The sequence below is a fragment of the Pyrus communis genome, chromosome 3 (assembly GCF_041283825.1).
Source record: "Pyrus communis isolate YQ-2024b chromosome 3, ASM4128382v1, whole genome shotgun sequence".
In the NCBI taxonomy this organism is placed as follows: domain Eukaryota; kingdom Viridiplantae; phylum Streptophyta; class Magnoliopsida; order Rosales; family Rosaceae; genus Pyrus; species Pyrus communis.
The window spans coordinates 23,826,170-23,846,833 of record NC_142567.1 but is presented as its reverse complement, the minus strand read 5'-3'; the positions used below and the strand labels follow the sequence as shown (position 1 = coordinate 23,846,833).

Genomic DNA, 20,664 nt, shown 5'->3' with positions numbered 1-20,664 from the left:
AAAATTCTGAGTGGACTCATTTCACTGGTCTAGGACATTGCAACTGAAGAGGAGGAACCTTATGGGGAAAGTGACAACGATGCTGGTGGCAGCTTACAGTCATAATGTTGGTGGGGGTTACTACATATTAAATTAGAAAGTTAAGGTACTTTAACTAGTGTAACATATTAAATCTCACCTTGCACCAAGTTTAAATAAGCTAAAAAAAGGTTGACGATATTTTATATTAGTTAGAACGGACTGTGCTTGACTATGTACTTGAGTTTAAATTAATTTGGAGCAGAATATCAATAGTCTTCAAAATAATTAAGAAAAGCTACAACAAACAATACAAAAGAAGTGGAGTGGGATACTCAACGACAAACATTATCCTCATTAACTACCTACGCTTTTGAATTGAAATATCTAGATCTACTTGTAGAGAAATTTTTCAATCTGCAGGAACATGATCAGGTATACTAAGATACAATTGGTTAAATTTTATTTATTTATTTATTTTTTTTGAAGTTTTCAACCAATTGTATTATTACACTTACGTGCGAAGTAATGTTCTCATCATACTGAAAAATCTCTTCTAGTTGTACCATCTTTTTATAATACCAAGTCTCAAGGCCTCCTCGCTAGTGAAGGCATAAGGCAGTCCTACCACAACATCGTTTGACACTTGATATGCTCGCATGGTAAACTTGTAACTCAAGTCCCTTGAGTGCATTCATCAATCTAGCATAAGGGTAGTCTTGATCCGGACACTGAACTCGAATCATGGCTTGATTTGATCCCACAATCTTCACATCCACTTCCAAAACATTAGTTCCTCTAACCTTATCATTATTATTATTCAAATTTAAATTATCATTATTATTGTTGTGGTTGTTGTTGTTACTATAATTATTACTACAACTTGAACATTGATCATGTTCCTGAGTTATGGATCTGGTGCTTTGGCTAGTGAGTACGGGTTTTTGGGGTGGTTGTGCTTGGATTTTGGCCTCCAGTTCGTCAACCTTACCTTTGAGCTGGTTCATGTACGCCACGGCATCAGCGAGCAAAGAGGACCTGTCCATTTCTGACACGTTGGGAACAACAGAACGAAGGAGACATATTCGATGGTTGAGCTTATCCCTCCCTTGTTTCTCTGCCTCAACATGGTTCAGTAGTTGTGATTGTCTACTTGTAGCTCCATGGTTTGAAGATGATGGTCTTCCCCTCTTTTTTGATTGAGGGTTCTCTGTATTCGCAGGGGTGAAATTGCCAAAAGAGTCATAAGATGAGCCTGTTGATGACCTGTCTGTATGGATAATGGGTTCATTTGCACCACCTTCTGGTAAAAAATAATAAAATATTGGTGTTAACGAAAAAATTTAGGGTTTTAATCAAGAATCCTGTGAATGTTTAGGGTTTAAGGTTTCAAGGACATAGACTTACCACAACCAAAGTAAATAACAGTAGTAATAATAATGCTTTTATTTAAAGATGACAATCTAATTTCCTACTAATTAATTTTAGGGTTATTTAGATTTAAACCCTTGCAACTCTTAAACTCTAGACAAAAACCCACATATATTATAACTTCTAAATAAAACCCAAATTTTAAAGATGATATCATGTTAGATAAAAGATGTCCATGAATTTGTGTTTATTTACAAAATTATGCCACCAAATCTCTTATACATTTCTTTTAGCTAGACATTTAATTTGTTTAGTATATTTTTTATATTGTGTGAACTCCTCCAATCCAAAATCTAATTAGATGAAATATATACGGACATATTCTACATTTATGTATACTAATACCATAAAAAGAAGTAGGTAAATTAATTTTGTTACAAATTTAAAAAGTAGGCACATTAATTTTCATGTAATTATACAGTAGGTAAATTATTTTCATAAAATCAAACAATAACAGATATTGCTTTCAAAAAATTAATTTTCATAGTAGGTAAATTTTTTCATGCAATTATACAGTAGGTAAATTATTTTCATAAAATTAAACAATAAATATTGTTTTCAAAAAATTAATTTTCATAATAAGTAAAATATTTTCATGTAATTATACTGTAGGTATAAAATTAAACAATTGATATTGTTTTCATAAAATTAATTTTCATAGTAGGTAAATTATTTTCATAAAATTAAACAATAGATATTGTTGAAAATAAACGCTAAATTAGGTATATTCAAATTGAAATTTATTGTCGAAATTAAAAAAAAAAATCCACATTAATTCCTCTATCTAGAACCATATTTCATGGCTACAAGACCTTGCCAAATTCAATGCACGTGATCAATTAAAACAAAATTACAAGAACTTTCCATACTGGCTTAGATGGGGTATATTAGGGATCCAAAAAATATAAAAACGGACACACAAACTTAATTTGGTAAGTTGCTTAGTTGGATCCTAATCATTGGGTTTTATTCGAATAAATATTTTATGATGGGCTAGAGGCTAGGAAAAATGAGTTTGGAGGGGGAAAGTTAAATTTTCAGTTAATTTTATCAATGCAGAAAAGATTATTCGGTACAAATAACTAGTTGACCATATTATTGCGAATATTCTTCTTAGATTCTAACCATGTGGCATGTCCGACTATTCAAATTATCAACATATCGACACTTTATCAATTATAAAAAATGTCGTTCATATCATTAATAAACATCGATACTTAAATTACATAATTGTCGACCAGCTGGCTAGCCTTTGGTACCAAGTAAAAAATCACACTCTCTAATTTAATATAATTTAAAATAATTATTATTGACACTCAAAAATGTCATCATGCATTTACAAAGTCATAAAATCACAAAGAAAAATTTAATTAACAAAAAAGTGCATAATGACATATTTTTAGAGAGGGCACTCTAAATCTATGTAAATAATTGGTGGTTACCTTGTATGGTGAATTCTTTTTGACCTCCTGAAAGAAATATCTTTTCTAGGGGATCAGGAATTTGTTGTTCTTCTGGTCGGATCCAAAGAGTGATTTTGATAGGTGCACAAGACCCCAATCTTGCATGATTACATCCGAAGAAGCCAGTTCAAGTACCCCACATGAAGTAGTAATACAAACCAAAGTTTGAATCCCATGCATTCTTGCTTCCTTCACTCTCTCACACTCGTATAATTGAAGCTCATGGTCACCTGCAAGCCAAACAAAACCACCAGAACAAAATGCACGTCCCAGAATATTTTTACTCGCTTGGCCTGCAGCAAAAGATTGGTTTAACGAAACGCCGTAAAAGTAAAACCGGTCGGAGTCATCAATAGCATCGCCAGTGCCGTCATGATTGTTGGCCAGCAGCCGCATGTCCAAGTCCACCACGTCTTCATCTCTGTTGCTAATTACCGCCGTCTTCTTTTTCTCCATATTGCTGAACCCTAATTTGGGTTGGTAGTTATTGGTGATCACTCTGTTGCTTCTGTTGGATGACACGCGATCCCTAGGGTTGTTGAAATGGCCACCAGCCCATGATAACGCAACTTGGTCACTGATGCTGTCTTTGGAGGCTTGCCAGAAAGCATTCAGGCCTGTTCTGAACTATGAACCGCGCACGACGTTGAAATGTGGGTGAACAACGAGAGGATGTAAGTTCTTCCATTTTTTGAATAGTTTTTGGTCCAACTGAATCTTTTATGTAGGCAAAAGCAAGTCAGGTGCGGAAGCAGAAATTCAGTACGGGAGGTGCGCGCCTCTCATCGATCGGGGTTGGGACCTGTGAATTGTGTGATCAGTTCCTTAGTTTTTATGGGTATTTATAAAGGGCCACCTCCTATCATGTGAATTGTGTGATTTGCTTTTATCATGTGAATTGTGTGGTTAGGTTTTATGGGAGTTTATACAGGTTCACCTTCTATCACGTGGTTGAACTAGAGATCACTTTTTTTTCAGAAAGGATGGACCCACACACATCTATTTTTATTTTTCACATATTTTTTTTTACTTTTCAGCCATCGGTTTGAATGAATTGAGAAATATTAATAGATAAAAATTAACAAGAGTGTGTAGAAAGTAGAAAGGATCGAGTCTATGAAATTCACTCGGGTAATTAATGTTAGGGATACTAAATTTTATAAACAAAATGACATAGAAATTGATGATTAGATTATTACTTAAATGTTGATTAATGTATTTATTTCTTATTGTGACACATCATTTAGTTTATAAATTTAATCTCCCTAGCATTACCCAATTCACTATCCCTTGAGAAAATTCCTTTTTCTTAGTTTCAATAACCAAAGTTGTTGGAGCATTTCTAATTATGATGTCAAAATTTTATTTGAAAGCTGAAGTGGGCATTAAAGAAGTCAAAATTTCTTTCATTCCCAGAGGTGTGTTAAATTATTGTTTTATTATATATTGATCCCAGTACAACCGCTGTTAAAGAAAATAAAAATAACAATAATTTAAAATAGATAAAAGTTGTAACCTATTTGTGAATGATAGGACACCCACATTAAATAATAAAACTAACTCCATCTTTGTTTGTTGTTAAAAGAAAAAAAAAATTGCTATAAAGCAATGAGCCAAATAACTCAGCTGCCGTGTCAATTATGACATCTCCATTAGAGAAAAGCTGATGTATTTTAGTCTTATTTAGGAACGAGTAGCAAAAAATTATTATGTGGATGGATTAAGCTAAAATTATTTCTACGAACTCAAATTTTTAATCTTTTGTTGCCTATATAACGTTATATAATAGTAAACTTGAAAGTAATGATTTGAAGCAAGAAATGTATACCATGTTTTCTAGGCTTCTAGCCTTCAAAACTTTTAGGTGAATAAAATAAGAAACCATTTATATCATGGAAGTTTTAATTTATTACTATTTAAATTATAATATTGGTTAAAGTGATGAGTTTATTCAACATTTGTTAACTCTTATTTTCTTTAAAAGCACCTTAAGATTCAAAATTTTCATTTGCTAAGTGGAATATGATAATTAAAAATAGTAAAATAGCCTAAAATTAATATTTTTAAGCACAAAGAATCAAAAACTCTCGCCATGCTATAGAAAAGCCTTGTACTTGGCACCGCTAGTGTGTGTTAGTGGATTTGACATCTCGACGGGGAGAGCCATTGTTGGTGGTAGATTAGGATAGGTTCCACTGCGATAGTGGTATTTCATGCACTTTTGAGAAAATAGTGGTAGATTAGACTAGTTTCCGGAAACAAAAACCATTACAAAAGTGGTAGTGATCAAGAGGTCCTCCAATATAATAATCATCGACATAGATTTTATGCATTGTAGGACATGCTTTTAAAAGGTATAACATTCTATTCAGGATTCTTCCTTTCTACAAACATTGAAATTTTTATTGAAAATCTCCTCCAAAAACCGCTTATTTGAGCCAAAATACTTTAAGTTTTTTTACCATAACTCATAAACAATCAGAAGTGTTTTTGCTATTATAAGCTGCTTTTATCATTTTAAAAGCAATCTCAAAACTTCTAAAATCACTTGTACGAACCAAAAATGCGATTATAGAAGTGCCATAGCCTAGGCCTTGTTTCAGTAGACCGGTTTGGATAAGATAAGCCTGATCAAATTGGATATGAATCATGTCTGTTGTTTGGTGGGTTTAAATCCAAAATTAGTGGGGTTTAAATCCAACCTTAGACATATACAGGTGCCAAGCCAATCTAAATCAGTCCAATCCAATACCAAATCTCAGTCTAAGGTGACTTGCTCTGACTTCGAAAAATATTTGTAAAGTGCTTTTGATTCGTAAAAGTACTTTCTACTTCTAATGCTTTATAGAGGTTACGCTTGAACTGTTAGTAAGAAAGTTAAAGGAGGAGACAATAAAATGTAAAATTGTAAAACATGTGACATGTAAAAATTTCAGTACCTATTTATACCAGCTTCCCACAGATTTTTTTTTGTTGTACAAAGTGATCGTATTGAAAAGCTGAACAGGGCCAGCAAGCACAAGAAAGGTGCAACATGCCCAAATGAAAAGAAAAGGAGAGAGAGAAGTCGATACACTCTAGACAACTTGCAACATGTGCTTTTACGCAACATGCCTAGATGAATTAATAACCAACCAAAATTTTTTGGTACCCCAAATGTTTTAACTGTTAGATCTTTATTTTTGTATTTTTCAAACAAAAATTTAACGACTAAAACATTTGAATCCGAAGTACAGACAATCCTAAGCACCTTCTTCCATCTTCTCTTTCACCAACAAGAACAGACGCATATACGTCCACCACCCATCTCCCTCCCCTTTCTTCCCATGGCCATGGAAACTTTGCTGCCTCCACCCATCCTCATTGAAATTTGAACCTAATCTACCAATTCAGTGCAACAAAAGCAAGAGGTGAGTTGGGAAAAGCATACCTTCACAAAGCAAAAAGCTTTTGATATGATACACATTGAAAGCTCATATGCATTCTATAAACAACATAAATTCACTTGGAATTTACTGTTAAGCCAAGCTACTAAGAAATTGGAACTTATTTTATAAAATAATTAACCTTTTTTCAGGTTGAAGCACTGCAAACTTGGGGTTGGTGACCTCGAGCATTGTGCCAACTCTTTTGTTCTCATCATAAAAAATGGCTCCTTTTTATAAAGAGATTATCATCAATGCATTGCTGCTCAACACCCAAATCATCAAATGTGAGACAAAACAAATTTTAATGTTTAAAAGGAATTCCAAGAAATAAATAATGTCTTTATCAAATCTTTTGATTATTGCAAAACCCAAAAATTTAAAAGGTTTTAAAAACCTTACATGACCACTCAACAGCAAGGTCACGGCAGCAAAACCCAACAAACCCAAAATATTCGAATAAATCCCACAGAAAGGGAAAAAAAAAACCATTTGAAAAAACCTACAAACAACAAATAATTCACTACTTTTTTATATGAATTCGAACCGAGCTATAGAACATACCGATTTGAAGCAAGAAACCTCAGTGAAAATAGTCGAGGAAGCCACGTCGATCTCAAGAAGCAGAGAAAATTAGGGATTTTTTCCTGGCTCCAAATTATCCTTAGGCGCCGTTACTCTTTTAAAATAAAATAAAATAAAAAAAAGAAGCCAAATTAGGGATTTTTTCAGTGAAGAAAAAGAGAAAATTAAAAGAATGATCCTTTAATGTACACACGCATTAAAGATGTAATGCTTTGATAAAAGATTATGAAAGAAGAATGATCCTTTAACGTTATGCTTACTACTCATGGAAGATCTCCTCAAGAATTCTGCCACCAACTTTGAAATTGCAAAGGAGCTATCTTGAATTACCGAAGCCGGAGAATCATACCCTACAATGAAAACAAATTAAAGAATCTGGTGATGGATGAAAAACCTCATACCTAACCCACTAGCTTCATTTTATCCTTATCGTTAAAACTTAAAGTGTTCTTACATTTTTTATTAGTTTTCCTTTAAATCAAATGTTACTCTTTCAGTATATATATAATTTCTTTGTTTTTGTCCTTTGTAGGAGGACGGGATGGGGAGTCGATGGACGACAGGGGAAGGATGAGTCCTCTGTAGGAGGACGGGATGGGGAATCGATGGGTTGGGGGTGCAAGCACATAGGAGAAAGATCAAAGGAGGGGATGGGGTAGGGCCGGTTGAGCAGCCATTGCAGGCAAGGGGAGGAAGAAGGTAAGTGTTTGGCTGTGAATTGAAAGTTAGAGTGTTTGATAGCTCATTTGGAAGTCATTTTAAAATGATTGAAAACGTTTTTGAAACCAATTCTTGTAGAAATGCAAATGAATCTTGAAATACACTGAAGTGCTTTTAGAACTCAAAATATTTTCTCTAAAGTGCTTTCAATCATTTTTTAAACACTTCCAAACGAATGTAAGCTAGTACAGGTTTTGAAATAGACTTTGAACAATAGATGTAATATTATTAGACCACAAAGTCAATGTAAGTTTTTAAAATATAGGAGATATTTTACCACACATTGGTAACAGACATTTGGTTCCTAAACTAAGGCCTAGTTTAGTGTTGTTTTTCATTTTTTTACCAAAAAATACTTCACTTTAAAGTTAAGCAGTAGAAACGTATTTGGTAAAAATAAAATATATTGTTTATTTTAAAAGCAATGATATCTAGACAATAGCTTTTAAAAGCAACCTGTAAGTTGCTTTAATAAAAAGTAGAGTTGAGCCTTATAATATTTTTAATTTCTATAATAAGTTCATTAATTTTAAATATTGACATTATTTATCCTTCTAGACACTTCTTTTATATTGTTTTTCATATCCACAACACTTTTAAAAATACAGTTTATCAAACACTTAACTATTTTATTTTACAGCTGATTATTCTTAAAATACAGTAACCCCAAGCTGGTCCTATATGATACGTCAAAGCAGAGTTTATGACTTCAAAAAATGCATTCGTGCTCCAAGTCTTTCTTCGCTTTCTTTTTAAGGTCACAAAATCAATATAATTGAGTATTAATTAATTAATACCAAATGTTATTTTACTGTGTCTTGTATTATTAATTTAAGATGCCACGATGTCGTGTAAATCCTGCGTCCCAAGTCCCAACGGACATCAAACCCGCGCGACGGCGCGAGGTTCCTAATCAGTTTACTACCAAAATTCCCCATCAGTCTCCAATTTGACCGCCAAATCATCAGTCCGCACACTTTTAAATCAACCGCACGCGTGTCGACGAATTGTTCCGAGTCACGTGCGACGCTCCACCTGCCTCCCTCTCATTGATTCCCCCTTGGTCGTCCCTCTGTTACCGATCCTGACGCCGACGGAACTCCAACTTCCCCAAAAATCTCCCTACAAAATACTTCTGATTGCTTCCTCCGAATTCCTCAATTCCGCCGGATGCTCCTACCCCTAGCTCCTCCGACTCCATCGTGTCCGCGCCAAAACTCCAGATCCCTGAGATTTTGAGGTGACAACTTTTACTTCGATTTCGAGCTCAGATTTCATGATTTTTTTTCGATTTAATTTTGTATGGGATGTGATAATTGCGATTAGATTAGCTATTGTAGAAATTCACACCGAGTATTAGTGTTTGGATGGTCAGAAAATGAGAGAAAATGAAAATTACTGATTCTCTATCGCTGAAATTACTGAACTGATTTCTGATCGAGTAATTGCACCGGGTTTTTGTTCCGAATTTTCTAAATACACCCAACCCAACATCCGATTGCAGGTGGTTTTCCACCCAATGGGGGACGCATCGCGTAGAATCCCTCCAGAGGCCAATGTGGTTATGAATGGAAAGACCAAGTCGCAGAATCATATAGTTGCTTCTCGCCCCAAGGGCTTTCTGCAGGATGTAGTGTCGCTTCGAATTGGGAGTGGCGTGGTGAGCCAGGCAGCTTTGTTTCTGCTCAAAATGGCTGCATTGGAGACAGTAAGGCGGTTCTCAAGGGCCAAGTGCCCGTGGGCATGGCGTGGTTTCCAGGCTTTGCAATTTCTGTGTTACCCTCCGTTCAAGTGGTTTCGAAGATTTGCGCCCTTCAAGGCTTTGGTCAATGGCATGCAGGTTTGGTCATATAAATTCTCAACCTTTGGTAAATTGTAACCATATTTTAGTCAGACTCATATGGATGTATATACGTTACTTATACACTACTCAACTCCCTTCTGACGGGGAACGGAAAGGCAAACAAAAATAAGAAGCCAGCCTCGGTCTTATAGGATTCCCACGTCTTTGCATTCTTGCTTTTTTGGGTATTTGGATGTAAATTTGATTGCCTAAACTTCTAGACATGTATCAATATGAGGGAGATTTGATGATGAAATTTTTTTTGCTGACAGGTAGTTTCAAAGCCATTACTAGTGCTTTCCATTGCAACGGTGTTCTCTGATGAAGCAGAGTTCTTTAATAGAACCTCAGATGGCATTAACAATTCTGATGCATGTTCAGAAGTGCAGTCGGAAGTATTGTCTGAGGGTATTAACGATTCTACTTTGGATACAAGGTAATAAGAGAAATGAGGTTTTTGTTGTTGGCATCTGATGCATTATGTGACACCTTATCAATTCATTTATATGAGTATGCTATAATATGACATTTTCGATAATACAAGGTCAAGTTTGCCTCATAGCATTTAGTTCCGTAACATCTTCTAGCTTTGGTCAATTGGATTTGTGGATATTAAAATTGTGTTTTCTGAAGAAAATTTGTTTTCTAAATAATTTGTCATCTGAAATGCCCAAAAGCAATGACAGTTGTTCACATTATTACTGATTTGTTTTTATCATGAGTTGTCTCTAGGACCTAATTTTACAGCTTATGTAATGTCCAGGGTTCCTGATCAATTTCCTCAAAATGTAGAACCTGAAATGTGGTTGGTAGAACTCCATGAAGAGCTTGAAAGACAAGGGATTAGCTTGCCAGAAAGGTGATTGGGTGATTTTGTGTAGTCCAACTGTGCATATAACATTTACTAATTTCAAATTTAAAATATGATAATAATATATTTTACTTGTTTTTGTTATCTTTCTCTTAATAGTTTGTTAATAGTCAAACTGTACATATGACGTTTGTTCGCCTCTAAATTATTTTTTTGTATGTCTTTTTACGTATTTGGCGTTATGCTTAAATTAAACGGTGGGGTAGGGTTCAGGTTGGTCGAAGTTATAATATTCAAAATTTCAAATTTAAATATGATTAGAACGTATTTACTTGATTTTATTCTCTTTCTTTCTTGGAATAGTTTGTCAATACTAAAACTGTACATATGACGTTTGTATGCCTCTAGAATATCTTTTCGTATGTCTTTTTACGTCTGTGGCATGATGCTCAAATTAAACATCTGGTATCATTTCCATATTTTTATGGATTTATCTTACTCTCTGCAGTCTTGTAAATGAGTTGTATCCACCAGTATCAGTATCTTTTGTCCATTGCAATGCCTATCAGAAAATGTAACTGGAAAAAAAAAAAAAAAAAAACTGTTATTATTACTTCCAAGTTGAATTGTCCTCCACTTCTTGGTCTCCTATGCTTACTGCTTTGTAAAACACTGAAAGTACAAAGTTTATAATCTGAAATTTATTACTTTGTTTACTTCCTATCATCTAATAATAATATTGAGACTATGAGATGGAGGCTCAGGGCAAAAAGGGTAGAGCAAGACCTAGGAAGACTTTGAAAAAGACTATAAGAAAAGATACGGAGTACTTGGAGCTAACGGAAGACTGGGCACAAAACAGAGCACAATGGCGTTCTAGGACTCATACAGCTGACCCCACTTAGTGGGATAAGGCTTGGTTGTTGTTGTTGTAATTTTTAAGGGTATTGTGTTATTGTTTCATTCCTTTCCTTTGGTGGCAATACTTTTCCTGCAGCCCTTTGTGAATGTTGTTTTCTATGTTCCTCTCAAAAAAGACCTAACCTTTTTGTACCGTTCTACAAGGTCTCACCTAATATTTTCTTCTACATGCCTATATGTATGAACTTCTTTGCTTTTTGTTGCAGCGGACCATGACATGCTAATGTTTATGCAGAATTGATGAGGAGGAACTTCGTAGGTTTTACACTGCTGCAAATGGAGACTTTTCTCGCTTGCTATCATCAGTAAAGAAGACAATCCATTGGAGGGAGACTTACGGAATTCTTTCAATACAGGAGCTTGAGATGTGGTCAAATATGGTTTTCTGGCATGGATTTGATGTTAAGCACCGACCTTGCCTCATAGTGCGACTTGGGCTAGCTTGCACTAGCTTGCCATCTCATGATAGACCTCGCTTTGCTCAAGCTATCAGTATGTTCATTTGGTCCCTCTGTTACTTTTCTTTGTTTCTATCCATACAACCTCTAGACTCTAAAGCCACTCCTATTTCTGTAAGATGGATGTGACCAGACCTACTACGACTCACTCTTGTTCAGCTCTCGGTTTATTGGAGTCTATCTTATTTTTCAATTAGTTTTTCTTCTCTTTTAAAGGTGAAGCATCCTACCGAGAAAAAAAAAACTGAATGCATACATAAATATCTATTTCCATTCAGCCAATACTAGTAAATTTCTGCCTTGCCCATTCTTGTGAATTGGTGATTTGCATTAAGAAAAGGCCTGTTTGTTTGTTCAATTAGTGAACTGTAAGGCTTGATTTTTGCAAATAAGTAGCATTATTTACATTAGCTAGCACTAAATTAGAATTTTCTAGTGTTTTGGTCATGCTTGATTAGTTATTTCGGGTTCATCAAGTGTGCAATCCTTAAATTCTTTGGTGACAACGAGGAAGTCAATTTCTCACTGTTGATATGGTTTAAATGGTCGTAAGTAGTTTATTTTCTCTCCTGTCATGAAGAATATAACATTGTTTTTGCACATACATATTTTTGTACGCATTAGATCACTCTTACATGAGATGTTCTGACAGCAATCAATGATTGTAACTGCAGTTTCCCAAGTAGAGCATGGAGTCTATCATTTGCTCGATGCCACCAATGCTCAAATTACAGTTGTAGTAGATTGTGAAGGTCTATCTCCATTGAAAATTCCCATGCAAGTTATGAGGACTTGTTCTTCTCTTTTGCAAGATCACTTCCCCAACCGTCTTGGCTGTCTGTTTGTTATTCGGCTTCCTCCAATGCTTCGTGTTATTGCTCAAACCTTTATTCAAGTAAGTCTATTACACTCTGATCTAGTCATGATTTTAATAGTTTCAAATTGAGCACTCAAGTGCATCAGCAATGCTTTTATTCATAAACACGCACATGTGTTGCCTTGTCAGGTTTTGAAACCTTATACCCGAGAGAAGTTGAGGATTGAAGGTGAGAGTTACCGGAAGATTCTCTCTGAGTACCTTGAGGCACTTCCATTATATCTTGGTGGCAAATGCCAGTGCAAAATATGTACAGATATGTGGCACCCTCGCACAAATGAAGTTATCAAGACAGAGCTGAGAGAAGATTTGCACGAGGGTCGAACTCCACTTCCAGCCCATCCAACGTATGAGAATGAGGTTGACATGGAAGATAACTGGGATCAGTTGGTGAGGACTGCCATATTTGGTCTCCTTATGGTATGGGTTTTCATAGTATTCCTTTCTTTATTCTTTGACCCCGAAAGCCGTCCCTTTCCCTTTTCTCCTAAGTGAGGTAAGACCAAAAGAGCGGACAAGCTTCTTTTTCTCCTCTTTTTTTCCTGGCACTTAGTTCTTCTCCAAAGTGTGTATGCTATAAGTTTTCCACGTCGTATATTAGTTCTTCTCCATGTTGGTGTGGAGCTAACGGAAGACTTGGCACAAAAGCGTACACAATGACGTTCTAGGATTCATATAACTGACCCCACTTAGTGGGATAAGGCTTGGTTGTTGTTGAAGTTGTTGTTTATCGTTGAGGGTCAACTTGCACTAATGGTTCTTGTAGTCTTACCTGGATTTTCACCTCTGTCCCTATATTTTTTTTCTTGCATTTTTTGTGCTTGTAGTTTCTAGTTTCGTTTAGTTCAATCCGTCAACTAAGTTAATTGTTCCATCCGGAGATGTGCACATCTTTGCATTTGAAAATCCCAATTTTTATTTGTTTGTTCTTGCTAAGACTTGAAGCACATTGTTTAAGTTTATAATCTATTTTTAGTTTTGATTCTCATGCTCATAGGGCGATATGGCTTCAAAACTTTCTTAGGAGAGTTTTAAAATCAAGTTAGAGTTGTCGTGCATGTTTTTTTTAATTCATTTTTAGATACCTTTGGAAGGTCATATGATAGTCATTTTAGTGTTTCTTTACAAAATCGTACTTGTCTATTTTCTTCACTACAAATGAATGTTTTAATGATTTTGAATTTGTCTAATTTTTTTGCAAAGATGATATAAGAATGATGGATTAAAATATAGATGGTTCGGATCCTTGAAAAATAAAATTACAAAACAGGCCTTACAAAAATGGGTGTTAAAATATGTGACAAAAATAGGTCTCTTGGATTGTAATCCATAGGTTTTTTGGGGACAAGGATCCTCTATGGATCCCTTCCTTCTAATCCACCAAGTCCGGGATATGAATCGTTGAAATTTGATCCAATGGCTACAAACAAGGGCTTATTTTAAAAGTTATAATAATTGTAACCATTGGATCAAATTTCAATGGTCCAAATTTTCGAACTTGGTGGATTAGGAGGAAGGAATTCGACGAGGATCCCTGCACGTTTTTTTTTCGTTGGACAAGTCATCCAAAATTGTTGCACACACAATGGGAAAGATAACCATCAATAAAATTATGTGTTACAGTTGGCGAAAGTAATATGCCATTATTACCAAAGATTATTGGGTTGGGAAAGAGATCCTCTCCTGAACTCTCCTACTAAGCCACCTAATCAAGTGATCTGAGCTATTTAAATTTGATCAAACGGTTAAAAACAAGGGTCTCTTTAAAAGTTATAATAACTTTAATCGTTGGATCAAATTTTAAAGGTCCATATCACTTGATTAAGTGGTCTTTGTGAGAGAGATCAGGAGAGATCTCTTTCCATTGAGTTAATCCCTTGTTTCCATCTTTCATAGAAGAAAAAAATGTGACGTCAGTAATATTTGATTCATTCAATCAGCACCACGAAATAATACCATAGTAAATTTAATCATACATTTCCTTCAATGAAAAGCAGCTGGTCAGTAGTTAATGGGTGCTTCTGTGGGAACCCTTCTTTGTACCATACGAGCACGTCCCTTGTCACCCTCCAACTGCGCTGCTCCATACCCCAATTTAACTTGCTCTGGACCCCAGTCTTTCCTTTTCATTTATTCCGTTACCTAAGCTTTGTTTTCTTGTAAGTATTTTTTAGTAACAGCTGCAAGTTTAATAATTAACAGATGTCCTCATTGGCCACATTCGAGTTTCGACTTTTCTCACTAAATAAGCCTATCAATCCTCAAAACTTTTTTAAGGCATGAAATACATTATTGTTCCAAGCTTTAAAATTCCCAAATTATGTATCATTCGATGGACTAGTTAGGGTGCCAACGGAATGAAACTACAAGGTAAAAAAGAAAGTTGGAGTAAACAACAAGGACTATTAGGGCAATTTTAGCCTATTTTTAAGACTAAAGAGTGCATTTTTTTCTTCTTGTTTTGCTTCTTCCCTGTTGAAGTGCTATTTCTTGTTTAGCATTGGTGTTTTTGAATCTTGGCTGAAGTGTCGTTGAATAGGGTTCCGAAAAGACCCCGAACCAGTACGTATAATCAAAGTGCGATTGCATAATTTGCATCCTGTTAAATATTGGTGTTTGTTAATTCATCGTAAGGATCCGATCAGCAGTCTATTCCCCCTTTGCGAGGGGGCAACCCTTCTCCTGAAGTTACGGGGCTATTTTCCCGAGTTCCTTAGAGAGAGTTTACATACAAAGCAAAGGATTTACTTGTTACTAATATAGTCTAGCCTCTGTTCTTCTTTAGATTCCTTGTTTCACTCCGATGGTATCATAAATCGAACTTTATTCTATGATAAAGGATCTAATTGATAGAAGTAGCGCCGCAAAGATCAATTCGCGAGGTTTTGGTCCAATACAATAAGAACTGCTTGCTTATGTCACAAAAGTTAGGAATCCACTTATGTAATAGAGTTGATCCCCTAAGGTATTGAGCAGCAATAAGAAAGAAGAACTCATCTTCTTTATTTTTTTTATTACCTTCCTCGCGTATGTATAAGACCGAATCCATTCGATTTCTAAAAAATATTACTAACCCTTAACTTTTCGAGGAATCCTTCATCATGGTTTGTGAATGACTCTCAAAAAGGATCAGCTCGATCATTTCCGTTTAAAGTTATTTTAGGTGGCCGAATAAACATGCATACGCTTGAAATTGAAGATCACTTTGTTTATTCCTTTCCAGTTTCCCATTGCCAATTTGCCATGCTTGGAAAGTTTTGTTTCTTTCCACTTTTTGCAGCAAACCTTGGGACGACGACCTTTCAGATCCTGAACAGGTGGGATGGCTGACGTAGGCAAAAAAGGAACCGATAAATATAGAACGCAAATATTTTTTGGCATTATCTTGATCGTGACCATACGCATGATCCTTTTTGCTTTTGGAAAAAGCCATATTCATCTATTAACTTTCGTAAATGGCCGATGACCTTGTGGTGCATGTAATGTTAAAATTATCCTGGGTCGTTCACGTGCGTAAAAGTTATTGTGAGCATGAAAAGCATTAAGCTTGAGTGACTTGGATCCATTAACGGCGCACAGTTATTCATGTATATACGTACGTACTGATGTACAGACGTACAGTATGTGGGCAACTGCACATATAGCATGCATGAATTAGAACTTTTTGCAGCTTCAATGTGCTTCATCTCTTTCCTAAAATTAATTAGGTCACGCATGGTGTGCATAAGCATCTGCAACTTTGCTTTTTTATCTAATAAGCTGTAATATTATATTTCATAAGAATGTATATTTGGTCAGCATTCGCCGCTTCTCAAACGTGACCCTTGCAGCCTGGGAAGGACGAAAATTAGGAACTAATGCTGTACTGAGTGGAAACCCCACTTCGATTCTATTTTAATCTTTGTATATAGCCACTGTTTGTTTGCTTTATTCCTCAGATTTAGTGCTTTGGTTCTTCAAATTGCAAGACAAAGGAGTTTTCACTGGATTTTTGCTCAAGCTAAAGCATATACTCAGTATTGAACTTTTGTCCTTCATTAGGAAATATTGCAATGCCAAAGGGATGAAAAAAATCAGTTGAAAGCAGTGAAGGATTATAATTACTTATTCCTAAGCCTGGAAACTTTTATCAACAAGAGTTATTTGATTCACTGACGGAATATGATCTTATTATGTGTTTTTGCATAACTATATATATTGGTAATATGTAAAAGGCGTCTCCAAAGTGTTAACAGGACACAAAGATTGCACGTTCATATTTGATGGTTGGAGGGATAAGATTATCACATCATGTTATCATTAGTCTGATAAAAACAATGTTTAGCATTCTACTCTATATTCACATGCAATTCTGAAGTTAGTGCACTCAAGAGAGAAAAGAAGACAAACTCTAACCACACGAGTCGGCTCCAGAATGTAATGGAATATGAAGATTGCACGTTCACATTTGACGGTTGGAGGATAAGATTATAACATCATATGTTATCATCTAGTGTGATAGAAAGAACTTTTAGCATTTCATGATCTATATTCACAAGCAACTCTGAAGTTAGTGTACACACGAGGAAAAAAAAAAAAACTCGAATCACACAAGTCGGCCTCACAACTTGTGTAATAGTTCAGAGCCTGTAAATCTCTAATTAACACTTTCTCCCTCCCTCAATCATCCCACCAACCAAACTTCGGTAGCACCATCGACATTACTAGTGAACACCTAATATTAGCATCACATCAACCCATTCACCAGATTGGTAGGTCCCCCATTGGAGCCTTTCGCATATGGTTCCTGATACCAATTTTGCCCTTCCCCTAACATATAACTCCAGTCTCTCCCCAAACCTCAACACCTCCATACTATAAATCCATCACCAAAACCCCCACAGACAGCTAAGTACGTAGAAGCTTCTAGCTGGTGCAAAACGAAACGATATACCGACTTTTCTTGACCACACCAACCGAGCCCGAGCCATGTGGCTAACATGCCTAGCCTCTGCATTCCGTACAGGTCTTGCTTGCACCATAGTTGCCCTAACCACCCTCTATGGCCCACAATCTCTCCGAAGCCAAGTAGCCTTCCCGGCATTCTCTTATGTCACAGTCCTCCTCATTGTTCCTGACGCAACTCTGGGGCACACACTTTGTGGCTGTTGGCTAGGGCTCTACGCCACGGCACAAACTATTGGGCCGGCGGTGTTGAGTCTGTGGCTGATTAAGCTGGCCCGGCTTTCGACCAGCACGACCGCTCTGGCGGTGGGGCTTGCTGCATTCGTGGTGGCTCTGCCGGAGTTTACTCACTTTGTGACCAAACGCATAGCACTTGGACAGATTATGATTATGTATGTCATAGCTTATATAAATGGGGGCCATACAGATGCTATCATGCACCCTGTCCACGTCGCTACAAGTACTGGAATTGGGGTGTTGGCTTGTGTTTTGGCTCTGTTGATTCCCTTCCCACGCCTTGCTTCTCGAGAGGTGCTTTTAATCCATATACATATTTAATAATGCGATCAAATTAGGTGCAGAATGACAACCTGAAAGTGCAAATAGTCGAGATTACTTACATTTTATTGTATATAAATTAAATATTCAACGCGTTCGAATATATTTTGCAGGTTAAACAAAACGCAGAGCTACTTACCGGGAATGCTTCACAAAGGCTCAAGATCTTTGTAGAGGCGTTCTGCGCAGAAGATAGCACATCAGCACTTGCATCACTTTCTCAAGCAAATTCGTTGGCTTCCACTGCAACTATGCTTTTTCAAACTATCAAAAACCACCAGGTAAGTAAACCTTATGCAAAATTACAAAATAACAATATATGCATGATGAATAATCATGTGTACATAATTTATAGCATGATTCAACAAAACTATGCGTACATAATATATATATATATATATATATATAGGGATCCCTCTTGTTAAAGGATCTGTATGTATATATATATTTGACTTCTTTAATTAAACAAGTGAATCTCACCTCTTTTAGTAATGAAGTACGTAGTATACGTAGCTAGCTACTACTGATCAATTAAAGTACCTTATAAATTGAACTCTCATTTTAGGCGCGCTGATCAATTTGAACTATGTTTTCTTCCGTGCAGGAAAGCATGAAGTGGGAGAGAGTTCCGCTGAAGTTAATTTCGAGATGCGGCTACGTAAATCCAGGAGATAGATTGCAGGGCTTAGAGATACCCTTTAGAGGAATGGAAATGGCATTAACCTGCATTCCTTCATTTCCAGTTAAGGTGGTGAATGGAGAGCTCAGTAAAGATACTCTACTTAGACTAGTAGAGCAGCACATGAGCCTAGACTTAAGCACGCCTTGTGATTCAGTAACTGTTCCTGAATCAAAAGCAGAAAATGTTGGTTTCCTCCAAACACTTCAAACCATCCCACAAATCCACCAAGATTTACCCCCAATTTTCTTTTTGTTTTGCATCAATCTCCTCCAAGGCAAGTTATTATCCAGAAGTAAGACTGTACAGGAAAAAATTTTGGTTCACCAGAATGGAGGAGCAACTAATTCGTCCAAACAAAATGGATTGTATTTCAAGATATGGAGTAACTTGTCCACCAAGGTAAGCAGCAAGAGGCTTATGTCAGCTTTCAAATGTTCACTCTCCTTGGGTCTTGCCGTGTTTTTCGGTTTGATGTACAGCAAAGATGATGGCTACTGGGCAGGACTCCCATTAGCAATCAGTTTTGCATCAACCAGAGAAGCAACATTTAAAGTTTCAAATGTTAAAGTACAAGGGACTGTTTTAGGAACTGTATATGGAGTTTTGGGTTGGTTTCTCTTCCAAAGGTTTTTGTCAATGAGACTTTTATCTCTGATTCCTTGGTTCATTTTCACCAGTTTTCTCCAGCGTAGCCGAATGTACGGTCAGGCAGGAGGCATTTCAGCAGTAATTGGAGCCGTACTAGTTTTGGGGAGAGAAAACTATGGTCCTCCAAGTGAATTTGCCATAGCCAGAATCACAGAAACCTTCATCGGATTATCTAGTTCTATTATCGTTGACCTAATCTTGCAACCCACAAGAGCTTCTGCTCTTGCAAAAGTTCAACTCTCTAGGACTCTTGGGACGTTGCAGGAGTGCATCAACTCGGTGAGTCTTCAATCAGGAAGAGCCAATTTGGAAGATAATCAAAAGAGACTGAAAATGCATACTGAAGAACTTGGGAAGTTGATTGGAGAAGCTGAGGGGGAGCCCAATTTCTGGTTTTTGCCTTTTCATAGTGCTTGCTATGGAAAACTCTTGAGGTCTTTCTCCAGAATGATGGACTTGCTAGTTTTAAGTGCTCATGCAGTTGGAATACTTGAAGAAAATTCACAAACACTTGAGGCTTCATGGAAGGAAATTGTACATACATTGGAATGTGATCTTGAACATTTCAAGAAAATGGTTGGAAGTTTGATAACATGCTTCAAGGAGATCACCTTGATAAAATCAATCACAGTTCTTGATCAAAAGAGTAACATATCTCCTGACCCCGAGTTGGGAAAATCTCGATCACCGAATATTTTTAGGGCTTGTAGTTCAGAGATGGATAAGATTATGAGTTCTTATCTCCAGCACTCGGAGGAAGTCGTTGATAAAATTGATGCTAAAAGTGAGGAGCTCAAGAGCCAAATGATTTTGTGTTTAAGTGGTTTAGGATTCTGCATAAGTAGTTTAATAAGAGAAACAAGAGAGATTGAAGAGGGAATCAGGGAACTTGTTCAATGGGAGAATCCTTCTTCCCACATTAATTTGTACGAAATCTCTTGTAAGTTGCATGATTATCAGAAATAATGTACCCATATATGCATGCAAAATTATATATAAAGAAAGAACTGACAAAAATATGTAAGGAATGATTACTCGCTCATGAAAATTGTAAGGATCAGCTCGATCATTTCCTTTTAAAATCATTTTTCAGCAACTTAACACTGTTTCTTTGCAATTTTTTTGGTTGAATTAATTACTCGCTCATGAAAATTGTAAGGAATGAGAGTGTGATTCATATTTATGTGTTTACTAACAATAAAATGAATGAAAAAGTAGGTAACTTTCCTTGATTTTTGATATGGCACACTTGAAAAATGAAGGTACGAGATAGTCGACAG

At 36.2% G+C, this 20,664-nt stretch overlaps 2 protein-coding genes and 1 pseudogene across 3 annotated transcripts; 2 read left to right on the top strand and 1 right to left on the bottom strand.

Moving 5' to 3' along the window:
* Nucleotides 1–491: 491 nt before the first annotated feature.
* Nucleotides 492–3,537, bottom strand: LOC137714115 (transcription factor bHLH14-like; annotated as a pseudogene). Its single transcript, XR_015960346.1, has 2 exons — nucleotides 2,892–3,537; nucleotides 492–1,321 (listed from the first exon to the last, which is right to left on the bottom strand). The product of XR_015960346.1 is annotated as a transcription factor bHLH14-like (transcript).
* Nucleotides 3,538–8,502: 4,965 nt separating this feature from the next.
* LOC137715993 (uncharacterized) lies at nucleotides 8,503–13,339 on the top strand. The gene is made up of 7 exons (XM_068455379.2): nucleotides 8,503–8,882; nucleotides 9,147–9,482; nucleotides 9,758–9,921; nucleotides 10,249–10,344; nucleotides 11,453–11,709; nucleotides 12,350–12,570; nucleotides 12,682–13,339. The coding sequence occupies exons 2-7, from the start codon at nucleotides 9,162–9,164 to the stop codon at nucleotides 13,045–13,047; spliced, it is 1,425 nt and encodes a 474-aa protein (XP_068311480.2). The 5' UTR covers nucleotides 8,503–8,882; nucleotides 9,147–9,161; the 3' UTR covers nucleotides 13,048–13,339.
* A 4,063-nt stretch (nucleotides 13,340–17,402) lies between these two features.
* On the top strand, nucleotides 17,403–20,466 carry LOC137714277 (uncharacterized). Its single transcript, XM_068453524.2, has 3 exons — nucleotides 17,403–18,027; nucleotides 18,168–18,335; nucleotides 18,659–20,466. The coding sequence occupies exons 1-3, from the start codon at nucleotides 17,521–17,523 to the stop codon at nucleotides 20,348–20,350; spliced, it is 2,367 nt and encodes a 788-aa protein (XP_068309625.2). The 5' UTR covers nucleotides 17,403–17,520; the 3' UTR covers nucleotides 20,351–20,466.
* Nucleotides 20,467–20,664: the final 198 nt, after the last annotated feature.

Bases quoted from the DNA above. Each gene is read 5' to 3' on its own strand.
- LOC137715993 (XM_068455379.2), top strand. From the start codon at position 9,162: ATGGGGGACGCATCGCGTAGAATCCCTCCAGAGGCCAATGTGGTTATG. The intron at 10,345-11,452 runs GTGATTGGGTGA...ATGTTTATGCAG, and splicing joins GGGATTAGCTTGCCAGAAAG to AATTGATGAGGAGGAACTTC. The intron at 12,571-12,681 runs GTAAGTCTATTA...TTGCCTTGTCAG, and splicing joins TTGCTCAAACCTTTATTCAA to GTTTTGAAACCTTATACCCG.
- LOC137714277 (XM_068453524.2), top strand. From the start codon at position 17,521: ATGTGGCTAACATGCCTAGCCTCTGCATTCCGTACAGGTCTTGCTTGC. The intron at 18,028-18,167 runs GTGCTTTTAATC...TATATTTTGCAG, and splicing joins CACGCCTTGCTTCTCGAGAG to GTTAAACAAAACGCAGAGCT. The intron at 18,336-18,658 runs GTAAGTAAACCT...TCTTCCGTGCAG, and splicing joins AAACTATCAAAAACCACCAG to GAAAGCATGAAGTGGGAGAG.